The following is a 25898-nucleotide window of genomic DNA, read 5'->3' on the forward strand; positions in this document are numbered from 1 at the left end:
TAAATTGTGGAATGAAGAATAAATGTTGGCAAGACCACAAAGATTTCTGCTTTTTCTTGAGACTTTAGAGAATGGAATTTGGCGTGGGAGTGGCAATGTATCTTTAGGAGCAGTTTACTATTGTCAGCGTAGGAGCCAACTGTGCTACGGTCCTTTGCAAAACAGCTTTATAAGTAAGTTTCAAAATTCATCTGTAATGAAGCTGTTCTGTTTTGTTTTGAATGAGAGGAGCAACCTAAGACAAAATTTTATGCTCCAAGAAGCAAATACTACTTGTTAGGGCACCAGAAATATTTAAAGTGCCATTTTTTAATCTATCTTACTGGTTTGCTGTTTTGTAGAAGCTATTTGTAACACCAGTATGCCAAACTGCACATTCCATTTGCTTGGAAAATGAGGAATTCAGAAGTTATTGCTCCATGCATTAAAAAATGAGAGATCACCTGTATAAAGAAAATCACTTTGTATTTTACTCCCTAGATTGTTCCATAGGAAAGCTACAAAAGAAATATGAAACTTTAGCTTAGAAACTCTAATTGAGTTAAAATATTGTCTTGACAATCTCCTTGGCCTTCCTCCTATGATCCTTGGTACAGGACAATCACCTTGTTGCCATGACCTTCTAAGCATGTTCACAAAAGCTTCTTGACAAACGGAAAACCTATGTGCACCCAATGAATAATGCAATGTAGTTTGTCACCAGTGGAGGAAATTGTATGTAATGTGGATAATTTAATTCCTATATAGCTAGGACCCCTGGCTCTGCACTCTGTGAGACATGGAATTCAGTGTGTACTCTCTGTATTTCTAGAAAGATGTTTCCTGTCCATGTCCATGTAGCTTTTGAAATCAGTTGTGCTCTGAAAACATGACTTTGTGGTCTCTCTAACTCAGACATGGGTTTTGTGCATTTCCTGCCCCTCTTCAGGAGTTAAACAGAACTGTACTTATCCAATGGGATTATATTAAAGCCATATACTGTTCTCTTGGGGGGTGGACAGATGAGCAAGGAAACACGAGCTGAATCTGTGCTTTTCTGGCACTGCTGATCACCCAAATCAGTCCCAGGGTTGGTGCAGTGATAGGTGGGTATTCATTCACCCATCTCCATGCTGACCTTGGACCAGCACATGTTCCTTATCTTGATGCCCATCGCTTTCACTCAGAAGACCCCCCCTCCAGTCACTGCATCTGATGCAAACAAGTGCAGTCAGGTTAACATTTTCTATATCAGATGCAGCGATGGGGGTCTTCTAAGTAAAAGTGTCAGCCGACAAGGTAAGGAGCACCAGGGGGTGGTATAAAAAGCCCAGTTTTCTGTGGAATTTCCTAGAAACTCCATGGAAAACCAGGGGTAAATTATCCTGGGGTAAAAGCCATTTACCCCGGGGTCAGGTTGGTTCCTCCAGATCCACATCTGGACAGGTTGTATCAGGTTTGCTCCTGCCTCTGGGATTTTGGCCTGTGGGGGAAACCTGGCCCTTTTGACCCATGCAGACAACCCCTTGATAGATTTAAACAGAATAGAGGAAACTGGACTATGGCTATTATTTTGTAGTGCATTTTGTTCAAAAGACCTTATTTGCAGCCAATACCAGGCTGAATTGCAGGAAGTTCTGGTTGTGTTCAAAGACTGGTTGACAGCCTTTAAAAGTGAATAGGCTTGATAGAAACTGCTTGAAAGTGGAGTGGGGATTTCATATGTGTGAGGTAAACAAAATTAGTCTAACTTCTCTCCTCATTTCCTTCCTTATATGATGCTTAGGTACTCAGCTGGCTTCTTTTAAAATGAAGAGTCCAATGACCTTAAATCCCCCATTTCAAGTGAATATGAATATATCTGGCCAGGGCTCATCTCCTCTTTTGAGTCCTGTTCTGAGTGATGTTGGTGGTGCCAGAGTAGAGGAAGAGGATGAAACAAAGCGGAAGGTAAAGCAGAGGGAAATGGACCCTTTTTTTCCTTCTTATAAAATTTATTCAAACTATATCATACAAAATCTTGCAATCATAAAACAATGGTATAAAGAATTTCAAATCATTGAAAATCCTTCCTTATTAAAATTAATAAGGTATTCCTTATTAAGGTTTTACACAGTTCAAATTATTTAAAATAAATCTGACCATAGAGAACAGTGGCTAGATGGAGGAGAAACGGATATAAAATTTGTATTAATATAATTTATAAGGCGAGACCATTTTTCCTGAAAGGGTCTTTGATTTTGTTGTTTTGAGTTATATTTCATATTTTCTGATAATTTCTCTGATAATTTTCTGATAAATGGACTCTAATTAATAAAAGATGCAATTTCTGTTTCTGCCCATTGCATGATTCTCCGCTTCTGTTGCTATTTCTATGTTGCATATTAGTACAATGTAAGTACTTCTGTGCTATATTGTAGTTTGTTTTCCAAAGAACCATATTATGCATAATGCCTTTCCTGCATGGCTTTCCAACCAATTCATCTTTTCTATCAAAGAATGATTACCCTACTTTATGCAGCCCATTAAACTGCTAAGAAAGTAGTCCATGTCACAGCTAAATGCAAATTAAATGTTATCTTGGGAACATCAACTGTATCCTAAATTACCTGTGGAGGCATGGTGTAATATAAAAGATAGTTTAACAAAATGGCTTAAATCCAGCCGTCTTTGAATCTCTGAGATACCATATTACAGTCCAATATTTGGCCATTCCTTTTCAAAAACATTATATTTTTAAAGCGTGTTTCTTTTAAAAAATGGGATGATGACACGTTTGCTGTTTGTCTCCCAAGTTCATTCAATCCTTAATTAACAATACAAATATTTATTAATAACAATATTGATTGCTGCTGGTGATTCGGTCATAATGACTGTGAAACTGCCCAGAACAAAAATCAAAGTTCTGAGGTCATATGAGAGAAATAACCTTTAGATCTAGGAGTCTCTCTTTCCCCCCACCCCCATTAGAAATGTGACTTCTGTGCAAATATTGTTTTTGTTAAAAATCATATACAGCATTGCAGGACTGTGGTCTGGTATCATATTGAAAAATCAGTATATAATGGGGGGGGGGGGGAACCTGTGGCTTCCAGTGTTCATGTTATTCCTGTTTCTGCATGGTCTGTGTTTTTTAAGAAATGGAAGCCATTCAAAGCAATATAACTTTGCATAGACATACACTTCATACACCACCACCCCAATTTGTTTTTTCTGACCCTCAACCTCTCCAGACTCCCCCAGAAGTAGGGTTATGACAATGATAGTTGGACACAGGAAACAGTTTATTACCAAAAAAAACCCTATATCTGGATCAGAACCAAAATGTGGTTTAGTAACTCCTGTATGCAACTCAGATTCAGGTTTAATTCTGAAGCATAGATGCTTCAAATTTTCATTTAAAAACAGTTTAAAGCCATTCGCAGCAGGAGGTCATGGTTTCAGCTGTCTGCTGTATTGCTACATCTGGACATTTCAAGGAGTCTTACTGTAGCAAGTTTGTTTTTTAATAAGAAGCATTTTCAGTTTCATTTATTTGGGATTTGCTTGTATCTTGTAGAGATATCCAACAGACAAAGCATATTTCATTGCAAAGGAAATTCTTGCTACTGAACGAACTTATTTGAAGGACCTAGAAGTACTAACTGTAGTAAGTAAATTAAAACTGCTATGGCCTCTTGTTCTCCCAAAAGGTTGTCTTAATCAGTTTACAAGTCATTGCCTTAATCAGCCATGTTTTCATGCAATCCCATGCTTTTCATTTGCTAGAATGGGATCAAAATTTCCTGTTTCTTCTTCTTGAGTTTTTCCCTTCATCTTCCCAGCAACTTTTATTTTGTTTTAGTGGTTTTGTTTTGATGGACACTTTCACCTAAAATCTCTCACCATTTGCTACTGCAAACATGGCTAATCATCTCATATCAAGGTTCTTCTCTTCTAATGATTATTTAGCACCTGCATTTTTATTTGAAAGAAAATATGAATTTTGCATACTTTCAAAATATGTATGTCAATAATATTTGTTCTCTCAAGGTCTCCTTGCAGATACATTTAATTCTAAAGTATTCCTTTTATGAGTAAACATATCTTTTGGAACTTTTTTAGGTCTATTGATAATCAAAAGCATGTGTTGTTTTTAGGGTCAAATTTTATATTGGTCTATAAATCTGTGTTTTTTTTTCATTGGGAACATCATATGAAGTCTATGTGTGCTATAGAGGGGAATTAACCCACACCTGCTTTTGTTCAGCTACAGGGAAGGATTTAAACTGGGGAAACAGTGTTAGTGGATATGACTGAGCTCCCTCTTTCTTCAGAACTGCATTCCCATTCCAAATTATAATCCCTAGTGATTGCTTTAAAATTTGAAATAAACACACCCTTGAAAGACCCTGAACCCAGATCTTTTGCGTGGCTGGATATGGCAAGTTATTTCTTAGGTGGGCCCCATTTAGATGGTTAAGACCTTCGCTTAATAAGCCAAGATAGGCACCCAAATGTAGCAGCTTCATTCTTTCTTTCGTTCCAGTAGGCAAACAAGCCAAGAATTGCAATTAAACATAGTTCCCTTGCACATCCAGACTGGGAAGCCATAGTGAGTGGCTTCCAAACAAGTCTGTATGCAGAAGCCATATTGAGCATCCAGTTCATATTCAGATTTGTCAGCCATTGGCCATAATTTCCTGGTTCAGTCTTTCAGAAAAAGCTCTGTTTATCTGCGTTCCTTTGCTTGTTCAACAATTTGCATGAAGAATGGAATCGGCTGAGTTTGGGTTTCTGAAAAGTGTGTGTGTGTGGATCTTGTTTTTATTAATTCCAAATTCATTCCAATATAACCTGGTTGAATGTCTCACTCTATTTCCTGTCTATAAAATGGAAATGGTAGTGACCTTCTCGAAGAAAAAAATTTAAGGGTCAAAGATACACGTTGTTGCATTCTCTTAGCCTTTGGATAAATGTTACAAATTGAAATTTCAAAGTTGGCATAATTGTAAGCAACCTTTTATGCATCTCATTTAATGAGTGTATCCAATGACAAAGACTTTGTTTTAATTTTATTTTTAAATGTCTTCCACCAGTTTTCTGGGTTTTTCATAGTTTTCAAGTTGCTTATAGTAGGAAGAGAAAGCTTTATTTCCTATTTTTCATATTACTTTTCTTTCCTCTACAGTGGTTCCGCAGTGCAGTTGTTAAGGAGAATGCCATGCCAGAAGGACTCATGTCCTTGTTCTTCTCTAATATAGACCCTATCTATGAGTTTCACAGTGGTTTCCTGAAAGAGCTTGAGCAGCGTGTAGCACTGTGGTGAGTTTTCACAACATTGTGAACATTTGATTCATGGCATTCTCTTGTTAGCTGATGAAACTTCCTATCATTCATGCAGTGTAACTTAAAATTGCACTTTATTAGCCAAATACTCAGATTTTTTTTTGTATATAGAAGATTTGTATATCAGCATGCCTCCTAATTCACATGACCTCAAACTAAATATTCTTTTCCTTTCCCTGCCCCAACCTTCTGTACCATTCAAACTCTGCTGTAGAGGGCTTCACAGTCTTCTGCAGCCGATCTCGAGGAAACACGAAGGCTAGGGAAGGGCTAACTAGATCCTCTGACAACATTAATGAATGTTTCCAACTCAGTCCAAGCCATTGTTACTGGGCTTATTTGAATGTTAAAACAAATCAATATTAAAAGAATAATAATCTGGCTTCCTATGAGTGAGCAAGCATACTAATGCATTCTTCTAGATTCCTGCTAGGATCCTCTTGCCAGTGGCAACTGTCCATACTCAAAACTTTGGCTTGTTTCTCTGGTTTGAAGATGGCAGAGATCAAGATCTGGACATCATACTAAGCAAACCATGGATGGAGAGTCCCCAGATTGTTTGGACAGTTCTGCTGGGTAGAGGAACCCAGGGAGAATAATCCCTGTTGTTGTTGTTGTTGTTGTTGTTGTTGTTGTTGTTGTTATTAATTTGTATCTCACCTTTTTCCCAGTTTCAGACTCAAAGTGCTTTACAACAAATTAAAAATAGATCATTAAAAGTTCACAAGATACAAAAGTTAAAAGGAAATTAAACAATAAACATATTAAAAGTAGGTTAAAACATACATAATTAAACACACACACAAACCAGTGTAGGGATATTTGGTATTTATATTAAGCAGAGTGCAGCATAGCCAGTGTAGTACATGTGAGCTTGTGATAGACAACAGGATAGAAATATGCAAGTTGCTCTGGTGAGGTTAAAAAGTAAAATTTACATTTATTGTTACAGAAAATCCACCTGGGATAGAAAAAAAGATTTATATTTTAGCAGAAGAGCCAATAAAAGCTGGTGTGTGTGGGTGTAAGCCATCCTAAGCAGAAGCCTCATGGATGCTCCCTTCCACACAAAGCGTTGTAAAAAGACTAACTCTGCAAGAAGGGGGAAATGACCTTTGAAATTCAACACAGAGAAATGTAAGGTACTGCAGTTAGGGTGGAAAAATGAAATGCACAGATATAAGATGGGTGACACCTGGCTGAATGAGACTACATGTGAAAGGGATCTAGGAGTCCAAGTAGACCACAAGTTGAACATGAGTCAACAGTGTGATGCGGCAGCTAAAAAGGCTAATGCAATTTTAGGTTACATCAATAAAAGTATAGTGTCTAGTTCAAGGGAAGTAATAATGCCACTGTATTCTGCTCTGGTCAGGCCCACCTAGAATACTGTGTCCAGTTCTGGGCACCCCAATTCAAAAAGGATGTTGAGAAACTGGAGCGTGTCCAAAGGAGGGCAACTAAAATAGTGAAGGGTCTGGAAACCATGCTCTATGAGGAATGACTTAGGGAGCTGGGGATGTTTAGCCTGGAGAAGAGAAGGTTAAGAGGTGATATGATAGCCCTGTTTAAATATTTGAAGGGATGTCATATTGAGGAGGGAGAAAGCTTGTTTTCTGCTGCTCCAGAGAACAGGACCCAGAACAATGGATTCAAGCTACAGGAAAAGAGATTCCACCTCAACATTAGGAGCAACCTCCTGATAGTAAGGGCTGTTTGACAGTGGAACACACTCCCTCGGAGTGTAGTGGAGTCTCTTTCCCTGGATATCTTTAAACAGAAGCTTGATGGCCGTATGTCGGGTATTCTTTGATTGAGAGTTTCTGCATGGCAAGGGGTTGGACTGGATGATTCTATGATTCTATGTTTCTAGTGAGACAGGAAACAGAAAAGGCCTGAACACATAACTGAATATCACTGTTATAGTGCTGTTATTCCACTTTTATAGCAGTGCCTGCCTCCTGTGGAATTCTGGGATTTGTAGTTTAGAGAGGGGCATTTAGAATTCTCAGCCAGAGAGGTCTTAGGCCTCACTAAACTACAAACTCCAGAATTCCACTGGAGGCCGCCATAACAGTAAAAAAAATGGAATAATGGGTTATAGCAGTGTAGTGTGATATTGACTATAATAGATCAAAGAACAGAAAGATGAAAACTAAAAGCCAGGCATGTATTTTAGAGCTCCCTCTGTCCCTGATTACTAAATACAAGTGTTGATGCCTTTTTGCTTCCAACAACCAGCACAACAGTTAGCAAAATCCAGCTCAGTGTTTAGGTAAGACAGGCCTTATAAAGTACTTAATCAAATGCCTGTCTAAACAGAAAAGTCTTTGCTTGTCTGTGAAAAGAAAAGGTGTGTGTGTGCCAGCATAACCTCTCTGGGAAGGGTGTTCCAGAGCATGGAGGCAGCCACTGAGAAGGCCCTCTCCCATGTTTTTGTTAGATGTACCTGTGAGAGTGGTGGGACAGAGGGAAAGGTCTCCCCAGAAGATCTCAAAGCATATGCTGGTTCATAAGGCAGAATATTGTCCTTGAAATAACCTGAACCTAAGGCATATCCATCAAAACTAGCACTGTGCAAATGCTGTTGACCTGCATCTTCACGGGGAGTGTAACCACATCCAACACAGGCTTAATCTCTATTCCTTGATCTGCCTTTCTATAAGGATGCACCAACATGCTTGGTCATGGTAAGACAATTAAAAAAAATACAATTCTGGTTTACTACACTTTGATAACCTTTGCATACTTTGGTAACCTTTGCTTTCTGGAAAACAGCTTTTGGTGGGGTGCTGTCTCTGGAGAATAATTTTAGGGATCAGCTTTCTGTACAGCATAACTTCTTACTCTCAATTTAAGGGAGGGACGTTCCAGTGCTTCTGCAAAAGGAGATTATCAACGGATTGGCGATGTCATGCTGAAAAACATGCACACACTAAAGGTATGGAAATATGAATAACTCCCAAGAACCTGCATGCACTTCCATTTTCAGTATTTCACTAATATACACCTAACATTTTTATCTGAAGTATTTTTATTTCCTTTTTGTAATGGTAAATCTTGTCTAGGCCACAAATGATTGCCAATTTCTCTTTGTGGAAGTTCTGACATAAATTTCTATTAACAGTCAAATATTGCTACCAGTTGACAAGAGTGTCAAAAGACTATGTCCAGAGCAACAATGTTAATCTTCTGATGTGTCCAGAGCAGTGATAATATTCACATTTATGTGCCAGCCAATAATCATCAATTATCTCTTGAGTTCTCAAGTCACAAGAAACAGTCTAAGATTTGTTGTGTGCAAATCCTAACCATAGCCATATATATATCTTATACATACATACATGATTTCAGGTTGAAATATTTAAAAAACAAAAGCAAAGAAGGACTTTGATAGATCAACTCCCATGTTACTTTTATTTTTCATCTGGTATTCTTCTACCCATGTTTTGTCCCAAGAGCAATGCTATGGACTTTGGGTGTAGTAAGGTCTCTGGCTCTCGGGAACACAGCCTGAACAAAAGACTTGTCCACAAATTTCTTAAGTTTTCAAAAGCTTTACTGGTTATAACACAAAAACACGAAACTGATCTCCTTTTTCTCAACAGTCCTTTTCAAATACCTTGCTCTCTCTTCTTGGTGGGTTTATCTTTCTTCTTCTGTGGACTTATCTTTTTGTCAAAGGAAAATACTCTCTCCAGGTCTGACTTGGCTGAAATCTTACTATACACTGAAACTAATTAGAGGGAAACAGCATAAGACCCTGGGATTTCCCACAATCTTTGTCTTTCTTAAAGCTGTAGATTTCTATTTCCCCTCCTAAACTGATACATAGAAAGCCTAATATAATCTCAACTAAATATATGTCTCCTGTTTAAATGATGCATGCATCCTAAAAAGCCGGAAGCCGCACCAAAGCCATGCTCCAGTCCTAAGGACTGGAGTGCAGGTTCTGGCCTCTTAAGATACCTCCAAAGTAACTGAAAGCCGCTTTATTTTGGCCTGTTTGTTTGGGCCCTAAGACTGCTCTGTGGCTCTCTGCCTCTCAGATTGGGTATAGCTGGGAATCAGAATGTCCCTTGTAAGGATCAGCTTAGGCAGTGATTAAACACCAATACACACACTCGCATGCACACACACATACAAACACATTTTTATTATAAGGTTTCTACATAATGTAAGCCAAACCTGGCTGGCAAAGGAGTTTCTGTTACTGGTCAACTGAGCCTTTTCCCCTCAGAAATTGGTCCAGTTTTGCAGATAACCTAAGACTGGATCAACAGCTTTATCTCCTTAGAAAACTGTGTGTAAAATGTTAAACAACAATGTGTGGAAAATATTATGTCTGCTCATGAATGTATCTTCTGTGATCCCATAGGAGTTTACCAGCTACCTGCAGAAGCATGATGAAGTCTTAACCGAATTGGAGAAAGCAACTAAGCGTATTAAGAAACTGGAAATGGTTTATAAGGAATTTGAACTCCAGAAAGTTTGTTATTTGCCACTCAACACTTTCCTACTCAAACCCATTCAGAGGTTAATGCACTACAAACTGATCCTGGGGAGACTTTGCAAGCACTACACGCCAGATCACCGGGACTATGCAGACTGCAGAAGTGAGTGGTGGATCAAGCAAATAGCTGCAAAGCCTTTAGCTGACATTTTTACTTTCTTGTTTTCTGGTGCTGGTTGTCAGCACTTGAGTTGTCTTGGTGGGGATAGCATTCATCACAAAAGTATTTCATAGGATTTAATTGTTTTTGGCCTCTAGGCTTTCACAAGAAACTAAAACAGATTATAAAGTTTCCTGTTACAAATTATTAGGTTGCTGGAATTTGTCTCAGGACCTCAAAACTGTGACTAAATATCTAACGTTTCAACTATAAAATTGCTTGAGCTTTATTTATATATTTATTTATTTATTTATTTATTTATTTATTTATTTATTTATTTGGCGCTGCATTCTTTGAGTGGAGTGACATTTAGGGGTGGCAGATTTACACATTCTTGTACTTCACTGAGTGGGTTATTACTCAAGTGAGCACATGAGCAGCTTCCATTGGAAAGTATTGACTTTTGAATTTGATCTTTGATGACAGCTGTCACTAAGTTATAAACAAGTGTGAATTCATACTGAATCCCTATTCGAATAACAACCAAACAATTATACCAAAATGCACAATTACTTATTACAAGCTTTCGAAGTCACACTGGCTTCTTCATCAGGCAAACAGAAGAAAGAAATTGAAGATATTAGTCATGGGCCTGCATGATCTGTTTCTGGTCCTAGCTCAGATGGTGGGGAGGGCTATGTGCAGGCTGGCACTTCCCCGTTTGGCCATGTGGTCACTGGTAGATTTTCAAAATCAAGGAAATTTAATATCCATTTGCAGTTCAAAGACGTTTCATTGGAATCCAGCATGTCTCCTTCCTTTGTGAAGCCACAGGCTCCTATGTAGGTAGAGAACACTGAAGTTTTGTATCAGGAACACTTTAGGTGATGTAGCGGGAAAGCATGCCAAACAGTGCCAATATTCGGAAAAAATGCTTTACCTTTGTTGGAGGCAGAAACATCAGATGTGTTTGCCTGATGAAGAAGTCAGTGTGACTTCGAAAGCGTGCAACATGTATTGTGCATTTTGGTTGTCCCGATAAAGGTATTGTTGTTTGGATGTTATTGGATTTGTTATTTGGCCAACATGGCTACCCCTAGATATTTTTTTTGGATTTCAAAATACTGCATTTTAGCTGTCACACAGGAAGAGAGAGCCAGTGCACTGGGACTTTGGCATCTGAGGCTTCTGCTGAAATGATAGGGAGGATACAGAGGGATAGAAAGGGGTGGCAAGACGGCGCCCTTTTCTCTTGTGGAATGTTGCTGCGGCAACCCAAGTTGCAGCAACGATGCGCCCAGAAAAAGGAGACGCAAAATGCGGCTCCTTTCTCCGCTGCTGCTGAGGTGCCATTAGCGTCCTGGAGCAGCACAGTGATGTCCCTTGTGTACCATGCCATTTGGATGGCATGCCATCGGCACCTGGACGGCACAGTAGGACTCAGGAGCATGCAGATGCTCTGCTCTCCTGAGCCCTAAAATCGGCCCCAGGCCTGCGCTTAGTTAACCCGGAAACTAATTTTGGATATCCAAGTGGCAATTACTGAGTAATAAAACAACATCACATCTCCAATTAGAAATTGTTTTTTCAGCTGTTTCCTCGTATCCTTTATATTTGGGTGTTACTTTAATTCAGGATAATGTCTGAATTGTTTTAACATTTCTGTTATATTTGAAGTGGTAGTAAACTAAGGTCTGTAGTGTGTTTTTCTTTTTTGTAATTCTTTTCTGCAGGTGCACTGAAGGAAATCACAGAAATGACATCACATCTTCAAAACAGCCTGATCCGTTTGGAAAATTTCCAGAAGTTGACAGAATTACAGCATGACCTGCTTGGCATTGATAACCTTGTTGCAGCTGGCAGAGTAAGCAGTTTTTTTCAGTTTAGATGTAAACCTTTTGTGCTTTAAACAACATGTATGAACTTTCCTATTATTTGTACTGTTTGTTTAATTCCAGTATAGATGATGGCTTTAGAGGTTTTATTGCTTTACTCTAGGGCTAGCAAATACTGCACTCTTCCTGCCAAAATGTATTTCATCTTTGAAACTTGCATATATGGTTTTGCTAGCACAGATTTTAAAGTGAAATTTTTAAAAACCACAAAGAAAAATGGTTCTTTGAAGGGTTATTGTTTCCCTGTTTTCAATCACACAGGTGACACTAATTAGCACAATATTGTGCAGTCTTTCTTAACAGAGGGAATCTTACTACCTATTCCCTTATGGGGATACTCGCAGCACTCCGACTTCTATGCTACATCAGTAAAGAAAATAGAAGTCACATAATCTATGATGAACCTAGTTATTCTTGGTAGTAATAAAGAAGTTGTTCAGTAGCCAGCTCGCTAAAGCCCAGCAATGTCAAATAGCCATATTCTGTGGGCTATATCTTGTGTCCTCACCAAGCGAACCTCTTATGGTGGTAAGACTGAGAAAGTCTTCTCCTATAGAGCTTAGGACTCATAATGGAGTTCATATGGGGAGAAACACTCTTTCAGATCGCCTGGATTTAAGCCATATAGGGCTTTATAGGTCCCAACCAGCACTTTGAATTGTGCCCAGAAATGAACTGTTGTTGGCCAGTGAAACTGTTTTAACAAGGGTTATATGCTCCCTATAAAGGCATGCTGGATTTTTAAACTAAATCTCAAACTGACCCCTTACATCATGGAACTGTTTCATTTTGTATAATAGGCCAGGATTCTTTCACTGACTTACGCTGGTATAACCCCTAGATATGCCAAGTACTTTTTAAAGTGTTGCAGAAGGACACATCCTGTATATACTTGTGTAGTTGTTTACCCTAGGTGTACAAGGTAAACCAGATGGTTCCTGGGCACAGCTGCTTCAGCCACTCATTGGCTGCATGGGTGCCATCCATGTGCCGTTTCGCACCAGGGAGGAAAGGATACCCTGGAAGGCTACAGTAGTGTTTCCTTCTATAGATGCAGAACACGACAACAGCCATTTAGTAGATGGAAAGAACTTTGCCCAGGAGCTGTCTGGTTGCTCTTGTGCACCAATGATCTTGTAATGGGGTCAAGATCTAGGCTCTCCACTACAAGTCAAATAAAATCTTAACCATAGTTTTACTTTCATCTGAGAATGGGGATGGAAACAGCTGGAGGGTACTATAAATTTTAGGAAACTGAAGAGCCACCAGATTTGATTTTCCTTGTAAGTTGCCCTGAAAAAAGGCATTTAAGGCCCCATACAGACAGGCCAAAATAAAGCTGCTTCGGGTCACTTTGGAGGTATGCTGTTTAAATGATGCATGCATCCTAAGAGTCCGGAAGCCATGCCAAAACCATACTCCAATCCTAAGGACTGGAGAGTGGCTTTGGCGTGGTTTCCGGACTCTTAGGACACATGCATCATTTAAAAGCATACCTCCAAAGTGACCCGAAGCAGCTTTATTTTAGCCTGTCTGTACAGGCCCTACGATACAAATAAAGAAACGCTCTGAGCAAAGAAAATACTTTTATCCTTTTTCTACAGGAATTTATCCGGGAAGGTTGCTTATACAAGCTAACAAAAAAGGGTTTACAGCAAAGGATGTTCTTTCTGGTGAGTTTGATCTTTGTTCAAGATTGTAATTGATGATAATGCTGTCTTGCTACAGTAGAGTGAGGGCTGGTATTTCTAAAAGTTAGCTTCCTGTAGATCTTCTCCTACAGGGTTGTTTATGTGAAACTTTTTAATACAAAGATATTCTTTTGAATATAATGTGAGCCGTTTTCTGATGTGGACAATTAAAAATGAATGGTCACTTCCTGGGAAACCATTTTGGGGGGGGGGGGGGCTTAACAAAGTAATTACTTCCAGCCATTTTAGACACTTTCTTTTTAATTATTTTTATTTATTTATGGTATTTATACCCCATCCTTCATTATGAACCAAAAAGTGCAAGTATTTCTTCTTGATTCAGAAGGGCTCTTCATAACTGTACAGTCAGTACTCTCCATTCATGGGAGTTAGGGGAACAAAACTCCCACGAATGTGGAAAACTGTGAATAACCCACCCACGCTCCCCCCACGCAGCAGCCAGTTCCCTGAAAAGGCTCGAGAGAAATGTCTCTCAAGTTATTCCTGGTTGGAAGGGGTCTGAGACATTCGAGAATAACCAAAACCACAAATGTCAAACCCACATTTGTTTGTTTGTGTGTGGGGGGGGGACTGTATATGAATTCAATATTACTTTAAAATCATTTTGTTAACCAATACTGTTGTAGTGACAAATCATTATAATAATTTATAAAATCCTGTATTACTGTAGGGAAGTGGGCTTGATTTTTAAAAGCAGTATTAATGCTGAGTTACATTAAAGAAATAATGCAGAAGGCTTGAGGGCAACTAAACAAATGTTGTTTTTAAGCAATGAATGGTACAAATAGTGAATGATATTGTATGTACTTCTTGATTATTTTTGTCACTGAATGTTATGGAATATTTTGATCTCAGTGTAGATGGGAAAGCAGTATACAAATAAAGTGACAATGATGGGAGAGGTTAGTTGCAAATATTTTTAAAGTGTCATAAACTTGAATTTGACAATCTTTCCTGCTTCAGTTTTCAGATATGTTGCTCTACACAAGCAAAGGAGTAACAGGAACAAATCAGTTCAAAATTCATGGTCATCTTCCTCTGCATGGAATGCTGGTAAGTGTACAGCAGCCAGGTATTAGCATAATAATAATAATAATAAATTTTATTTGTATGCCGCCCTTCCTTCGATCAGGGCGGCTCACAACAGTAAAAACAGACAATTTTAAAATACAGATCGATAAAAAATTACCATAAAAATACAATAAAAACATCCAATACACCATAAACAGCTTAAATCCAACAAATAGAAAAAAAAGTCAAAAGAAAACCCCATGACCCAACCTCATGGCCACGAAAAGAGGAGGGAGGCCCGCAGGATAACTATTCGGGGAATGCCTGTTGAAACAGGAAGGTTTTTAAGTCCTTCCTGAATTGGGCCAGGGTGGTAGACGAGCGGAGCTCTATGGGCAGCTCGTTCCAAAGGGCTGGGGCAGCTGTGGAAAACGTCCTCCGCGAAGTGGAGGCTAACCTAGCCCCAGGCACCTTCAGTAGCTGCTGCCCAGTCGATCTGAGGGTGCGAGGCGGAATATACGGGGAGAGGCGGTCCTTTAGGTATCCTGGGCCCAAGCCATTTAGGGCTTTATAGGTAATTACCAACGCCTTATATTGAGCTCGGAAACGGATGGGCAGCCAATGGAGGTCCTTTAAGACTGGTGTTATATGGCTGGTCCTGGAAGCGCCAGTGACCAGCCGAGCAGCCATGTTCTGCACCATCTGCAGTTTCCGAGTTTGGTATAAGGGTTGCCCCATGTAGAGTACGTTGCAGAAATCCAATCTCGAAGTTACCAGAGCGTGTACAACAGTTTCTAGGTCCCTCTGGGCCAGGTATGGGCGCAGCTGGCGAATCAGCCGAAGCTGATGACAGGTGCTCCTGACCGTCGCATTCACCTGAGCAGTCAGGTGAAGCGACGAATCAAGGAGCACCCCCAGACTGCGCACGGAGTCCTTCACAGGGAGCGTGACCCCGTTCAGGACAGGTGGAACCACCGCCATCCCCGGACCAGAAGAACCTACCACAAGTACCTCCGTTTTCTCTGGATTCAGCTTGAGTCGGTTTTCCCTCATCCAGCCCATTACTGACTCCAGACAGGCCACGAGAGGAGAGACGCCATCCCCAGTCACTGCATCAGTCGGAGACATAGAGAAGATTATTTGGGTGTCATCAGCGTACTGATAACCCCGCGCCCCATGTCTCCGGATGATCTCTCCCAGCGGTTTCATGTAAATGTTAAATAGCATGGGAGACAGAATGGCTCCTTGAGGGACCCCAGTTTTAAGGGGCCTCTCGTCGGAGCACACGTCTCCCAGCTGCACCATCTGGGACCTCCCAGAGAGGTAGGAGCGGAACCACTGGAGCGCAGTGCCCCCAATTCCCACCTCTGCCAGGCGTCCCAGAAGGATACCATGGTCTATGGTATCGAAAGCCGCTGAGATGTCCAAGAGCACCAACAGGGACACGCTTCCCCTGTCGATGCCCAGACGGAGATCATCGACCAAGGCGACCATGGCCGTCTCAACCCCGTAACCCGCCCGGAAGCCAGTTTGAAATGGGTCCAGATAATCCGTTTCATCCAAGACCGCCTGAAGCTGGATAGCAACCGCCCTCTCGATCACCTTTCCCAGAAATGGTAGCAGCGAAACTGGCCGATAATTATTATGTACCAGGGGGTCGAGGGAGGGCTTTTTTAGGATCGGTTTTACGATGGCCAATTTAAGATCCGATGGAAATTGCCCATCCCTCAAAGATGAATTAATTATCCGGCGTAACAATAATGTTACCGCCGGTCCCCCCTGGGCTGCTAACCATTTTATTATTATATTGCTTCTACCCAAAACACTGCATGTACTCTCACTCCTTAATGATTTTTTTTTTTTGTGTATGTGTTTACTTTTTCAGTTGATAGTGCTGGATCCTCCGGTGAGTAATAAGCTAATGCACAGAATGGCTACCCTGTTTACCACCTATTGATGTGGCAATGTAATTGTAGCTGATAGTTTTTCCACTAGAGGCTAATTAGATGTGGATTGCCAGTGCTTTTAAAAGTAGCTGATGTGCAGATTTGTCACAGTTGTCAGGCTATTACTTTCTACTCACAATTATAGATGTTTATACTATTGCTCACTGAATGACGAAGCAAGTTTCTCTTGTTGCAGGTGGAAGAGAGTGAAAATGAATGGTCTGTACCTCATTGCTTTACAATCTATTCGGCTCAGAAGACCATAGTGGTGGCAGCGAGGTAAGCAGTTCCTGACCCCTCAGCGATGAAAAGGTGTGAGTAAAGCAGGGTGGTAAAATCTGTCAGTATCATCACACATGCATCTTGCCACCTCTGCTTCAAGCTAAGCAGAGAGAAAGAGAGCTGGAGACGATTCACTTCTAAGTCTGTACCCATTAGTCTGTTGTTTTCCTTCTTTCCTTTCACATGATTAGTCTGTTGTGTGGCTCCCAACCAAGATCAGGGAAAGACAGTGGCACCATGCAATTTTATTGTTAAGGTATGTCAGTGCATACTAGCATGCTGTTTCCTTTCATCCTCATAGGGCTTCAAATCTCAAGAGTAATAGAGGATGTTTCTGCACTGTTACATAGTTTTTTAAAATTTGAATGTATATGGAATATACAAATGGTGAAACAAGCTTCTGCATTTACCACACTGCTGAATTTGATTGCAGACTTTAGGATATCTTACTACATAGTTATGTCAGTTCTTCTTGAACTTCGCTTCCCAGGATGTTATTGTTATTGTTGTTGTTGTTGTTGTTATTATTAACCTTTATTTAGAAAGCACTGTAAATTTACACAATCTTTTTAATTAGATGGTTCCCTGCCCTCGGGCTTACAATCTAAAAAGACATGACCCAAAAGGAGAAGGGAGTGGTGGTGGGGAAGGGGATGAGGTCCAGTAGTTCTTCTCTACCTCCGAGGCCTGAACCAAGGCAGATGGACCAGAGGGAGGACTTGGCTTCTTAATGGATGGTTAATCTTCTTCCTGGCAGGCCTGTTAGAGCTGGCCTGCCTCTCTCTCCCTCAAGATGGTGGATGAAGGGAGAGTTTAATAATCCTCATACACTCTTCTTAGTATATTTTAGGAAAAATAGTTCAGGGGAGTGCACTAGAGCTCTCCAGACAAGGATAGTAAGTACCTCACTAAACTGTAAATCCCTGGATTCCTGTATAATGAGAAATCAGCATTCTATGAAAATATATTAAGAAAAGCATCTGAACTACATTTACAAAATCTGACTAGCCTGAGTGATTGGAATGGGATTGTTCATAAAGGTATTTAGTAAGATCAAAGGAGCGAGGTCAGGCCACCATGTGCATGCGCATTCCTCCTCCTCGGCTTTTCCCCGGGAGGAAAAAGCGCAGGAAGGAGCAGCCAGGAAGCGTGCATGCATCAATCCCGCCCCTTTCCTGGCCGAATCAGTTCCTTCCTTCCCCATAAAGATAAGACACATGCTGAATTTAAAAATCATAGTATTAGAAAGGCTCTCCTACAAGTTTGGTATAAGTATAAACAGACTTTTCCCTAAGATTTGAAGGAAATATTTTTTTAAAGGAAAGAATGGGTTAAAATTGGGGATGGTTGCACTATGATGACTTTTTGTATTTTCAACAAGTTAGCTAGAAGCTTAAATTTAGAAAAATATTCTTAAGGAAGATCTTATTTGCTTTACATGCAAATTAAGGACAGATTTAATTATGACAAGAGAAATGCAGCCATAGAGGTTAGAGAAAATGAGATTTATGTAGAGTTGTGTAAAGACAATGACAATATAATTTTAAAAGTGTATAAATGGCTTCTAAACTTAAAGACAAAAGATGAGCCTGTAAAAGAGTACATGATAAGGTGGGCCAAATTTTGGGGCATAATATCCATATGGATGTATGGGGGAAAATATGGTCCAAAGACATAAAATTTACTTTGTGCTGTGATTTAAAAGAAAGCTTATATATGATGATGTATAGATGGTATTTACCCCAAATAAACTTTCAGAAATGGCCCAGAATGTATGTTTTAAAAATTAATAAAACTTAATCTAACAATAAACCCATCGATTCCTTACGATGGAGCCATCATAGTAGCATCAAACAAAAATAACTATATATGGGATTGATGAAAATTCATGAAATTGGTCTGAATATTTGTCAAGCAGTGTTTTCCTTGTTCCATAAATCACACACAGCTCTGGAAGCATTATAGTTACTGTTTGTTTTTCAGCACTCGCCTGGAAATGGGGAAGTGGATGGAAGATCTGAACATGGCAATTGAAATGGCAAAGAAAATCACTGAGAAATCAGATATGTTTCTGGAAAATTCCCTCTGCAATCGTTCTAACAGTAAGTAGCCTCTGTCACTTCTGATTTATGACTCTTGGGCCCAGTACAGACCACCACTTTGCGGCGGCCTGGGGCCATAATTAGGGCTGGGGAGCGCTCTGCGCTCTCCCAGCACCGTTTTGGGCACGCGCGCATCTGCATGCACTGATGCCGTATTTTGTGCACCATGGCCAAATAGGACGACACACAAAAGATGTCACCGCGCTGTTCCAGGGCACTAATGGCACCTTGGCAGCGGCATGGAACGGAGCTACTTTTCTCAGCTCCTTTTTGGGACGGATCGTTGCTGTGCCCATGCAGTTGGCGCGGCAATGATCCGGGGCAGAAAGGGGCGCCATCTCACTGTTTCTTCTTGTCCATCTGTACTGGGCCTTGGTTAATTATGTATGTTGCATGTTTCATTGGGAAAGAAAAAGTTTAGATTACATAGCCTATCAGTATTCTGGTTTCATAAACTTCCATTCCTTCTCTGATGTTCCAGATATTTCAGGTCTGGCAAATAAGAAACTTCAACAATTAAAGTAATAGTAATAAATTTTGCATTGTATGATCTTCTTTTTTACTCTTTATACCATTGGAAAATATCCATCCCTGTAAACTACTGCTCACATTCATATCTAGGGAAGCCATTAAATAAAATTTCAGGTTCTGTGTTCTCCTGACTGGCTTCCTGTATCTCTGGGGTTCATCTCTGCCATATGTCCCCTAGAACGCCATAAAGCAGCATTACCCAACCTGTGCTCTGAGGAGCCCTTAGGGCTTCGCGTGCACTTCCCAGGTGCTCTGCGGCTACTCCAGGAAAATGCAAGAAATAAACATTGAATTAAATCAAAGAATACGAAGCAAAAAGTAACACTACTACTAAACACCATTAATTTGTAAGAGATAGGGTAGGCCTCTTAGGGGCTTTGCCATAGAAAGTGATTCTAAAAAGGGCTCCGCAAATCAAAAAGCTTGGGAACCCCTGCTATAAACTGCTCATGGGTTTTTTTAAAAAAATATTTTCTAGTTTCCCCTTCCCTCACTACAAATCAGATCGAGGTGAGATGATTCTAGACAGAAACATTATACGGTACAGTGCACCCTTTTTATTTGCTTGGGTTTGGTTCCAGGAACCCCCGTGAATAACAAAATCTGTGTATGCTCACGTCCCATTAAATACAATGGCATAGCAAAATGGTGTCCCTTATATAAAATGGAAAAATCAATGTTTGATACTTGAAATATATAATTTTTGTTTGAATATTTTCAAGTCGTGGATGCTTGAATCCGTATATTAAAAATCCATGGATAAGGAGGGCCAACTGTAGTTGTGTACAGGCATCCACTGGTTTTTGATGCCTTGATATTTGACACCTTGCTCTTTCAACAGTGTCAAACAGCAGACAAGTTCCATTAATTCAACATCAGTTGTCTACAGCCTCTCCTTGGATTAATGAGACTTGTTTGTGTAATTTACAAGTGTAGAAAGAATGGACTTTCCTCAGTTCTTCCTATGGACTGCTCATCCATTCTCCTGTTCTTCCCTTTCTCCTCCAGCCCTGTTGTATTGAAGGAGGGAGGGTTGGGAAGGCAGGAAAGTGGCTGGGAGCAAGCGGCATGGCTCCTTTTACTTTGCCTTCCATCTGCCTCCTCCTCCACCAGCCTGCCAGCTTCTTCCTCTGGGGGCCTTTTTGTAGGAACATGTCATGACTAAAGCCCTGGGAGCTACAGGGAATGGGGGTGAGCCCTGTTTCCCCCACAGCAAGGGCAGGATTTCCCTCTTCCCTTTACCCCTGACAGTAATCTAGCCTGACCCCTTCAGGAAAGGAATCTGAAGCTCACTATTTATTTATTTATTTATTTTATTTATACCCTGCTTTTCAGCTACAAAGGCTTTCAGAGCAGTTTACAGGTTTTTTTAATTAGACAATTCCCTGCCCTCAACCTCTGCAGGAAAGGAATCTAAGGATTACGTAATCTGATCCTTTCAGGAAACAAATCTAAGGGTCATCTAGACTGAACCCTGCAACCAAGAAATATAGTGTGTTGATTTATTTAATTTATATAGTATGTTAATTTAGCTTTTTGCATGCATTCAAACGTGATATACGGTATGTTACATTTTTCAGCAGCCAAAATGCAGGCTAAAAAAATTGGGTTCAGCTTTTCAACCCATCCCACTTTCTGTCAGTCTTGCGGTCCCTAACCTGTCAGATAAGTGGGGGCTAACTGTAGTGGTTGTGAAACACTGTATCCATAGAAGTTCCACATTTTGTGGGCTATGACTGCCAGGAGTAGAATAACATATGCATGCTCTTTCCTTTTTTGAGAGGAAGGTGCTCATATCCTTGAAGGATCCATGCCACCAGCAGTGTTGATGTGCCACAGTCTGTTAAATGTCTGCTCCCTTCTCCTCCCTCAGGATCCTCAGATGAGGTTTCTCTAGAACAGGAGTCCGAAGAGGACATACATTCTTCTCGTAGCTCCCTGGACAGACAGAGCCACCACCGTGCCAACACTACCATGCATGTCTGCTGGTACCGCAACACCAGTGTCTCCATGACTGATCACAGTGTGGCCGTCGAGGTACCCAGCAGCAGAGTACACATCACTTTCACTTGCCACTCTGTCTGTCTTGGTTGCTGGTTTCTCTGCACTGTATACATCCGTGCGGTTTTCACTCCCATCTTCATCATTGCCTTCATTGATTTCACTGGCTGTGTGAGAGAGAGCAAATGAAAGAGTGACTACAAGATGTCTGAACATATTCTTTGTGTGTTATCTACATGTTTCCATCATTTTCTCAGCTATAGGATGCTTTGAAAAATACGTTTGAGAAAGAACAATCCCAAAATCTTTTAGTGCCCAAGATCCCAAATTTCTCCCCTGAAGAAATGCCATTGCTCCATTTTTGCATATTCTTCTGTTCTGTCGCTTATGTTTGGACTGTAAAGTCTGTATTTATCTGGGGTTCTCCTCTTTTATACTGCTCACGTTCTTGTTGTTTTAAAAAGATGCTCTCTGCTACATCATGGTATTTACATGGTGTCATTTTGGGGGATGTAACTTAATGAACCTGGCACTATTATATTTTTACAAACTTGCAGGTGACTAAAACCAAGGTGAGAAACCTTAAGACAGCCTGGTCCCAGTTGTGCCTAGCTTTTTGCGGGCTTCCCCCACTCCACAGTACCTGCTCGTTTTGATAGGCTCATCTTCATAGAATTTTTATGAGAGATAGCAACTGTGATATGGTCTCCCAAGCAGAAGATACAGAGCTAGAATCTGCTAGTGGGAGGAGGGGGGTACCTCAAACCCTCCCTGCTAAGCTGGTGCTGATGGAGGGGATAGGTACACCTATGTGTATCTTTGCAATCCCCCGAGTTCAAAAGGAGCACACTTGCATGTAGAAAGATGGGTTCAGCAGTGTAGCACTCAGAGTAAGAACGTGCTTGATCAGTGTTTTATCACACATCATCACTTTATTGGCTTTGAAGGACAAAGCCAGCTGTGTGATTTTCATGGGATCTGAACATTTAGGAAAAAATAGACTGGCTATGTTCACAGAAGAAGCACTGAACCTAAATGTAGCCTCCCAACCACCACTGAAACCATATCAGGCAGAAACAGAACAGGACAGCTTGCACACCATGTGGAAGTGTATTCCAGTACATTCTGCTACTATGAACACACAGCTTTGTATTCCACCAATGTATTAAACATCCTTTTATTCTGGGACTAGAGGCTCACATGTATATTGGTTTAGCACCAAGGTTTGGATTTTAGACCCTGCTGAGCTAGGTGAGAAAGGAAATGGTAAGAATGGAGGCCACTTAAAGCTGCCAAAGAAGTAATGCCTATCTCTGCCTTCATTCTTTACTTAACTGCTGATTATGCCTAAGTGAGTATAAGCACTTAAAAGCATTAAGTGAGTATAAGCACCAAAAACTGCTATAAAATTTGTGTTCTTGCCTGTGACTAATTCCCGTGTACTACTTTCAGTAAAAAAAAAAAATAATCTTCATATTTTCTTCCCAAAGCTCTGTGATCCTTTGCATTGCTGATATTAGGACTTAAAAATCCTGGACCTTATGGCATCTACGTATCTTTTTGTCACTGCTATTGGTTTTGTTCATGCTATTTCTTTTAACAAACCTTTTCAAGTTACTGTCCTTTCTTTCTCTAAATCTTTTTTCTCTTTTCTGCCCTGTGCTCTTTTTTTCTGCTCAGTTTTCTACTCCCTTGCTGTTTCTCCAGAACTTCCTCCTCGCTATTTGCTGGGCCAGACCCAGCGGCCCAACACTATCACCCATGTTTGCTGGTACCGCAATCAAAGCCTGTCATTGTCTGATTATCTGTGCATGATTCAGGTAAATTTGCCTCTTCCATTCTCAATATTGTTAGGCTTGATCTGTATAAACCAACCTCTTCCTGACATGGATTATGATAGTGAGGACTTGCTGAGATTTCCAATTAAGCAGTATCTGGGCAGCTGCACTTTGCCCAGCCCTGGTGTAAACCATGTATTTTTTACTTGTGTCATCACCATCACAGTGGCTCTAGTGTGCAGAAACAAGGATCTGATACAACAAAATGGGTCATATCAAAAAAGAACAACCAAAAAAGACCCCTTAATATACATTGCCATTTCTAGCATTTAGATCAGAGGTGGGAATGTTACTATCCATATGTTGTTGAATGGCAACTCTAAGCAGCTTTAATCAGCACAGCAAATGAATACTAGGAGGTACATTCAACAATATCTGGATAGCCAGATATTTTTCACACCTGTTTTAAATTTAATTTTTCCTGTAGATTTAATCATAGCAGACTACCCACTCAGTAGTGCTCAAGCTTTAGTTTATCAGGTGTTTCAGTGTAACATTATTGCTAAGTGCTCTTCAGAACCTTGCTCTCACTTACTTCCATGACCCTGCATTTTTCTTTCTTGCCTTGTTTTTGTTGTCTTGTCTCATTAACCAAATTCAGATTTTACATGTTGCTAATTGCTACCATGTTTTGGGGAGCAGATGACACACTTGCATTAAAGTGAGGTGGGGGATTTAGCAAGTATATTAAGGTCTGTGATTTTACCAGAGAGGTAATCCACAATTGCTGTACCTTACCCAAAAAGATGTCAAATGTATGTAGTTACATGGAAATTGATCACTCTGTCAAAAAGGAGTATGAATAGTGGTTGTGACTAGGAATTACATTAGTCTTAAAGCATTACATATTTTATTCTTTGTGTAATACTTCCACAAGCCTGCTTTGAAACAGTACAATGCTATTTGAGTTATACAAACTGGAAAAGAGGTACCTCGCTTGGATTGGAGATAAGTTTGCTGTTCTTTCAGCCCTCTTTCCTTCTAAAAACCTGGATGGATGTGAATTTGCATTAAAGAAAACTTAACCAATTATTAGAAAACATAATAATTACAATAAAAAACAAAAATGCTGGATGAACACTCCATTGTGGAAGCTTCATGAGAGAGGACAAAGTTATAAAGAGCTGAGAAAGAGATTAAATGGTTTAAAATGATGCCAATACTTGGGAGAGGGGAAAGTTGGATTTATATTGCTATATATCACTAATTCTGTAAGAGAGATTTATTCACAAGGTTTTTCTAACACACCCATGTTCTACATGGCACACAGGCATATGTGGAGGAAATAAGGGACATTCTTAAAGCAGAGGATATGTTATTTTGATGAATGTTGCCACCAGAGCTGCCTGGTGTGTGTATTTATTACACAAAGGATCTAATCGTGCAAAGTCACTTTGAAACAGCAAGTGCCATGCGGCATTTCTCAACTTAGAAAGAGTCACACCCTACAGCAATTTGTTTTTAAATATGCAGTACCAATAGATGTTTGTTGAGCTATGGGGGAAAATGACCTCAACTCACACCATATTTCTCTCTATGCTGTGTAGAACCAGCTGTCGGGATATCTACTAAGGAAATTCAAAAACAGCAACGGATGGCAGAAATTATGGGTGGTTTTCACAAACTTCTGTCTGTTCTTCTACAAAACACACCAGGTAAAAAAAAAACCTTTGGGATGCAGTTAGGCTCATGTTAGTATTTACACACATCTTATGAATACATTCTGTTTCTTACTTTAATTTACATAAGTGTCCTTTATACCACCTTGGCAAACTAGATGGGGCAAGTGTAATTTTCACCTAAGGTAAGGTTCTTTCCAGTGCTATACCAACAGAAAACCAATACTGATCATAATATGAACAGTATACTTTCTTTAACTGATGAATAAAAGCAAATTCTCTAAAGGCACCTAATTGGACAAAATTGCCAGTAGTCCATTGCATCTGTCCAGAGAAAGGCAGGTTTTCTCTACTGTGGCATGAATTAGGCTATCCAGTGAAGTGTTAACAGGACTGTTTTGTTCTCTGTGACTGACAGGTGTGTGCTGGTTGAAAATATATGGTACCATTTATTTGGTAATACAGAATCATTTTAAAACAATGTAATGATGTTATGGAAGGAAGACTTTTTAAATGTATGTGATATTTATTTGTAACTTTAGAAACATTTGTTAAATGGTAATACAAACAAGAAACTTTGCTGTTCTCAGGATGACTATCCATTGGCTAGTTTGCCACTTCTTGGCTATGCAGTCAGCATCCCTGTGGAAGCAGATGGAATTCAGAAGGATTATGTCTTCAAATTGCAGTTTAAATCCCATGTGTATTTCTTCAGGGCTGAAAGCAAGTACACCTTTGAGAGGTAATGTGCTACATAGACCCAGTTTGTATTTTGGTAGTATTCTGCTCACTGCCTGCTAGCCAACTAAAAATTCTGTAGAATTTGAGTGGAAGTATGCTTTCTGTGGACATCACTGATGAGCAAAGTAGTTGGTGAACTCAAATAATGTATAAATCTATCTCAAACCAATTAATGCATGAACTTTATACAAAAATAGTTCAAATAGCGGTATTTCACATATGAGAAATTGCTACTCACAACCCAGATGATTCAGGGATGATTTGATGCCAAGCATATGCAAAGATGGAGTACAAAATTTG

At 40.0% G+C, this 25898-nt stretch overlaps 1 protein-coding gene across 5 annotated transcripts in view; it reads left to right on the forward strand.

The window, feature by feature from the left end:
• FARP2 (FERM, ARH/RhoGEF and pleckstrin domain protein 2) overlaps nucleotides 1-25898 on the forward strand; it is a 97057-nt gene that overhangs the window by 67861 nt on the left and 3298 nt on the right. For 2 of the 5 annotated variants that reach the window (XM_089509321.1, XM_089509318.1), the window contains exons 14-26: nucleotides 1766-1929; nucleotides 3539-3628; nucleotides 5150-5283; nucleotides 8167-8248; nucleotides 9686-9923; nucleotides 11654-11784; nucleotides 13420-13488; nucleotides 14491-14580; nucleotides 16681-16763; nucleotides 18750-18868; nucleotides 21273-21436; nucleotides 24786-24893; nucleotides 25448-25599. In XM_089509321.1, the coding sequence (XP_089365447.1) occupies nucleotides 1766-1929; nucleotides 3539-3628; nucleotides 5150-5283; nucleotides 8167-8248; nucleotides 9686-9923; nucleotides 11654-11784; nucleotides 13420-13488; nucleotides 14491-14580; nucleotides 16681-16763; nucleotides 18750-18868; nucleotides 21273-21436; nucleotides 24786-24893; nucleotides 25448-25599 (1624 nt within the window). Of the gene's footprint in view, nucleotides 1-1765; nucleotides 1930-3538; nucleotides 3629-5149; nucleotides 5284-8166; nucleotides 8249-9685; nucleotides 9924-11653; nucleotides 11785-13419; nucleotides 13489-14490; nucleotides 14581-16423; nucleotides 16445-16680; nucleotides 16764-18749; nucleotides 18869-21272; nucleotides 21437-23080; nucleotides 23221-24785; nucleotides 24894-25447; nucleotides 25600-25898 lie in introns of those variants that run through there. The other 3 variants (XM_089509317.1, XM_089509319.1, XM_089509320.1) reach the window with 3 other exon arrangements.

The sequence above is a fragment of the Sceloporus occidentalis genome, unplaced genomic scaffold, assembly GCF_023333645.1.
Source record: "Sceloporus occidentalis isolate IW3139 unplaced genomic scaffold, rSceOcc1.0.p SCAF_2, whole genome shotgun sequence".
Lineage (NCBI taxonomy): Eukaryota > Metazoa > Chordata > Lepidosauria > Squamata > Phrynosomatidae > Sceloporus > Sceloporus occidentalis.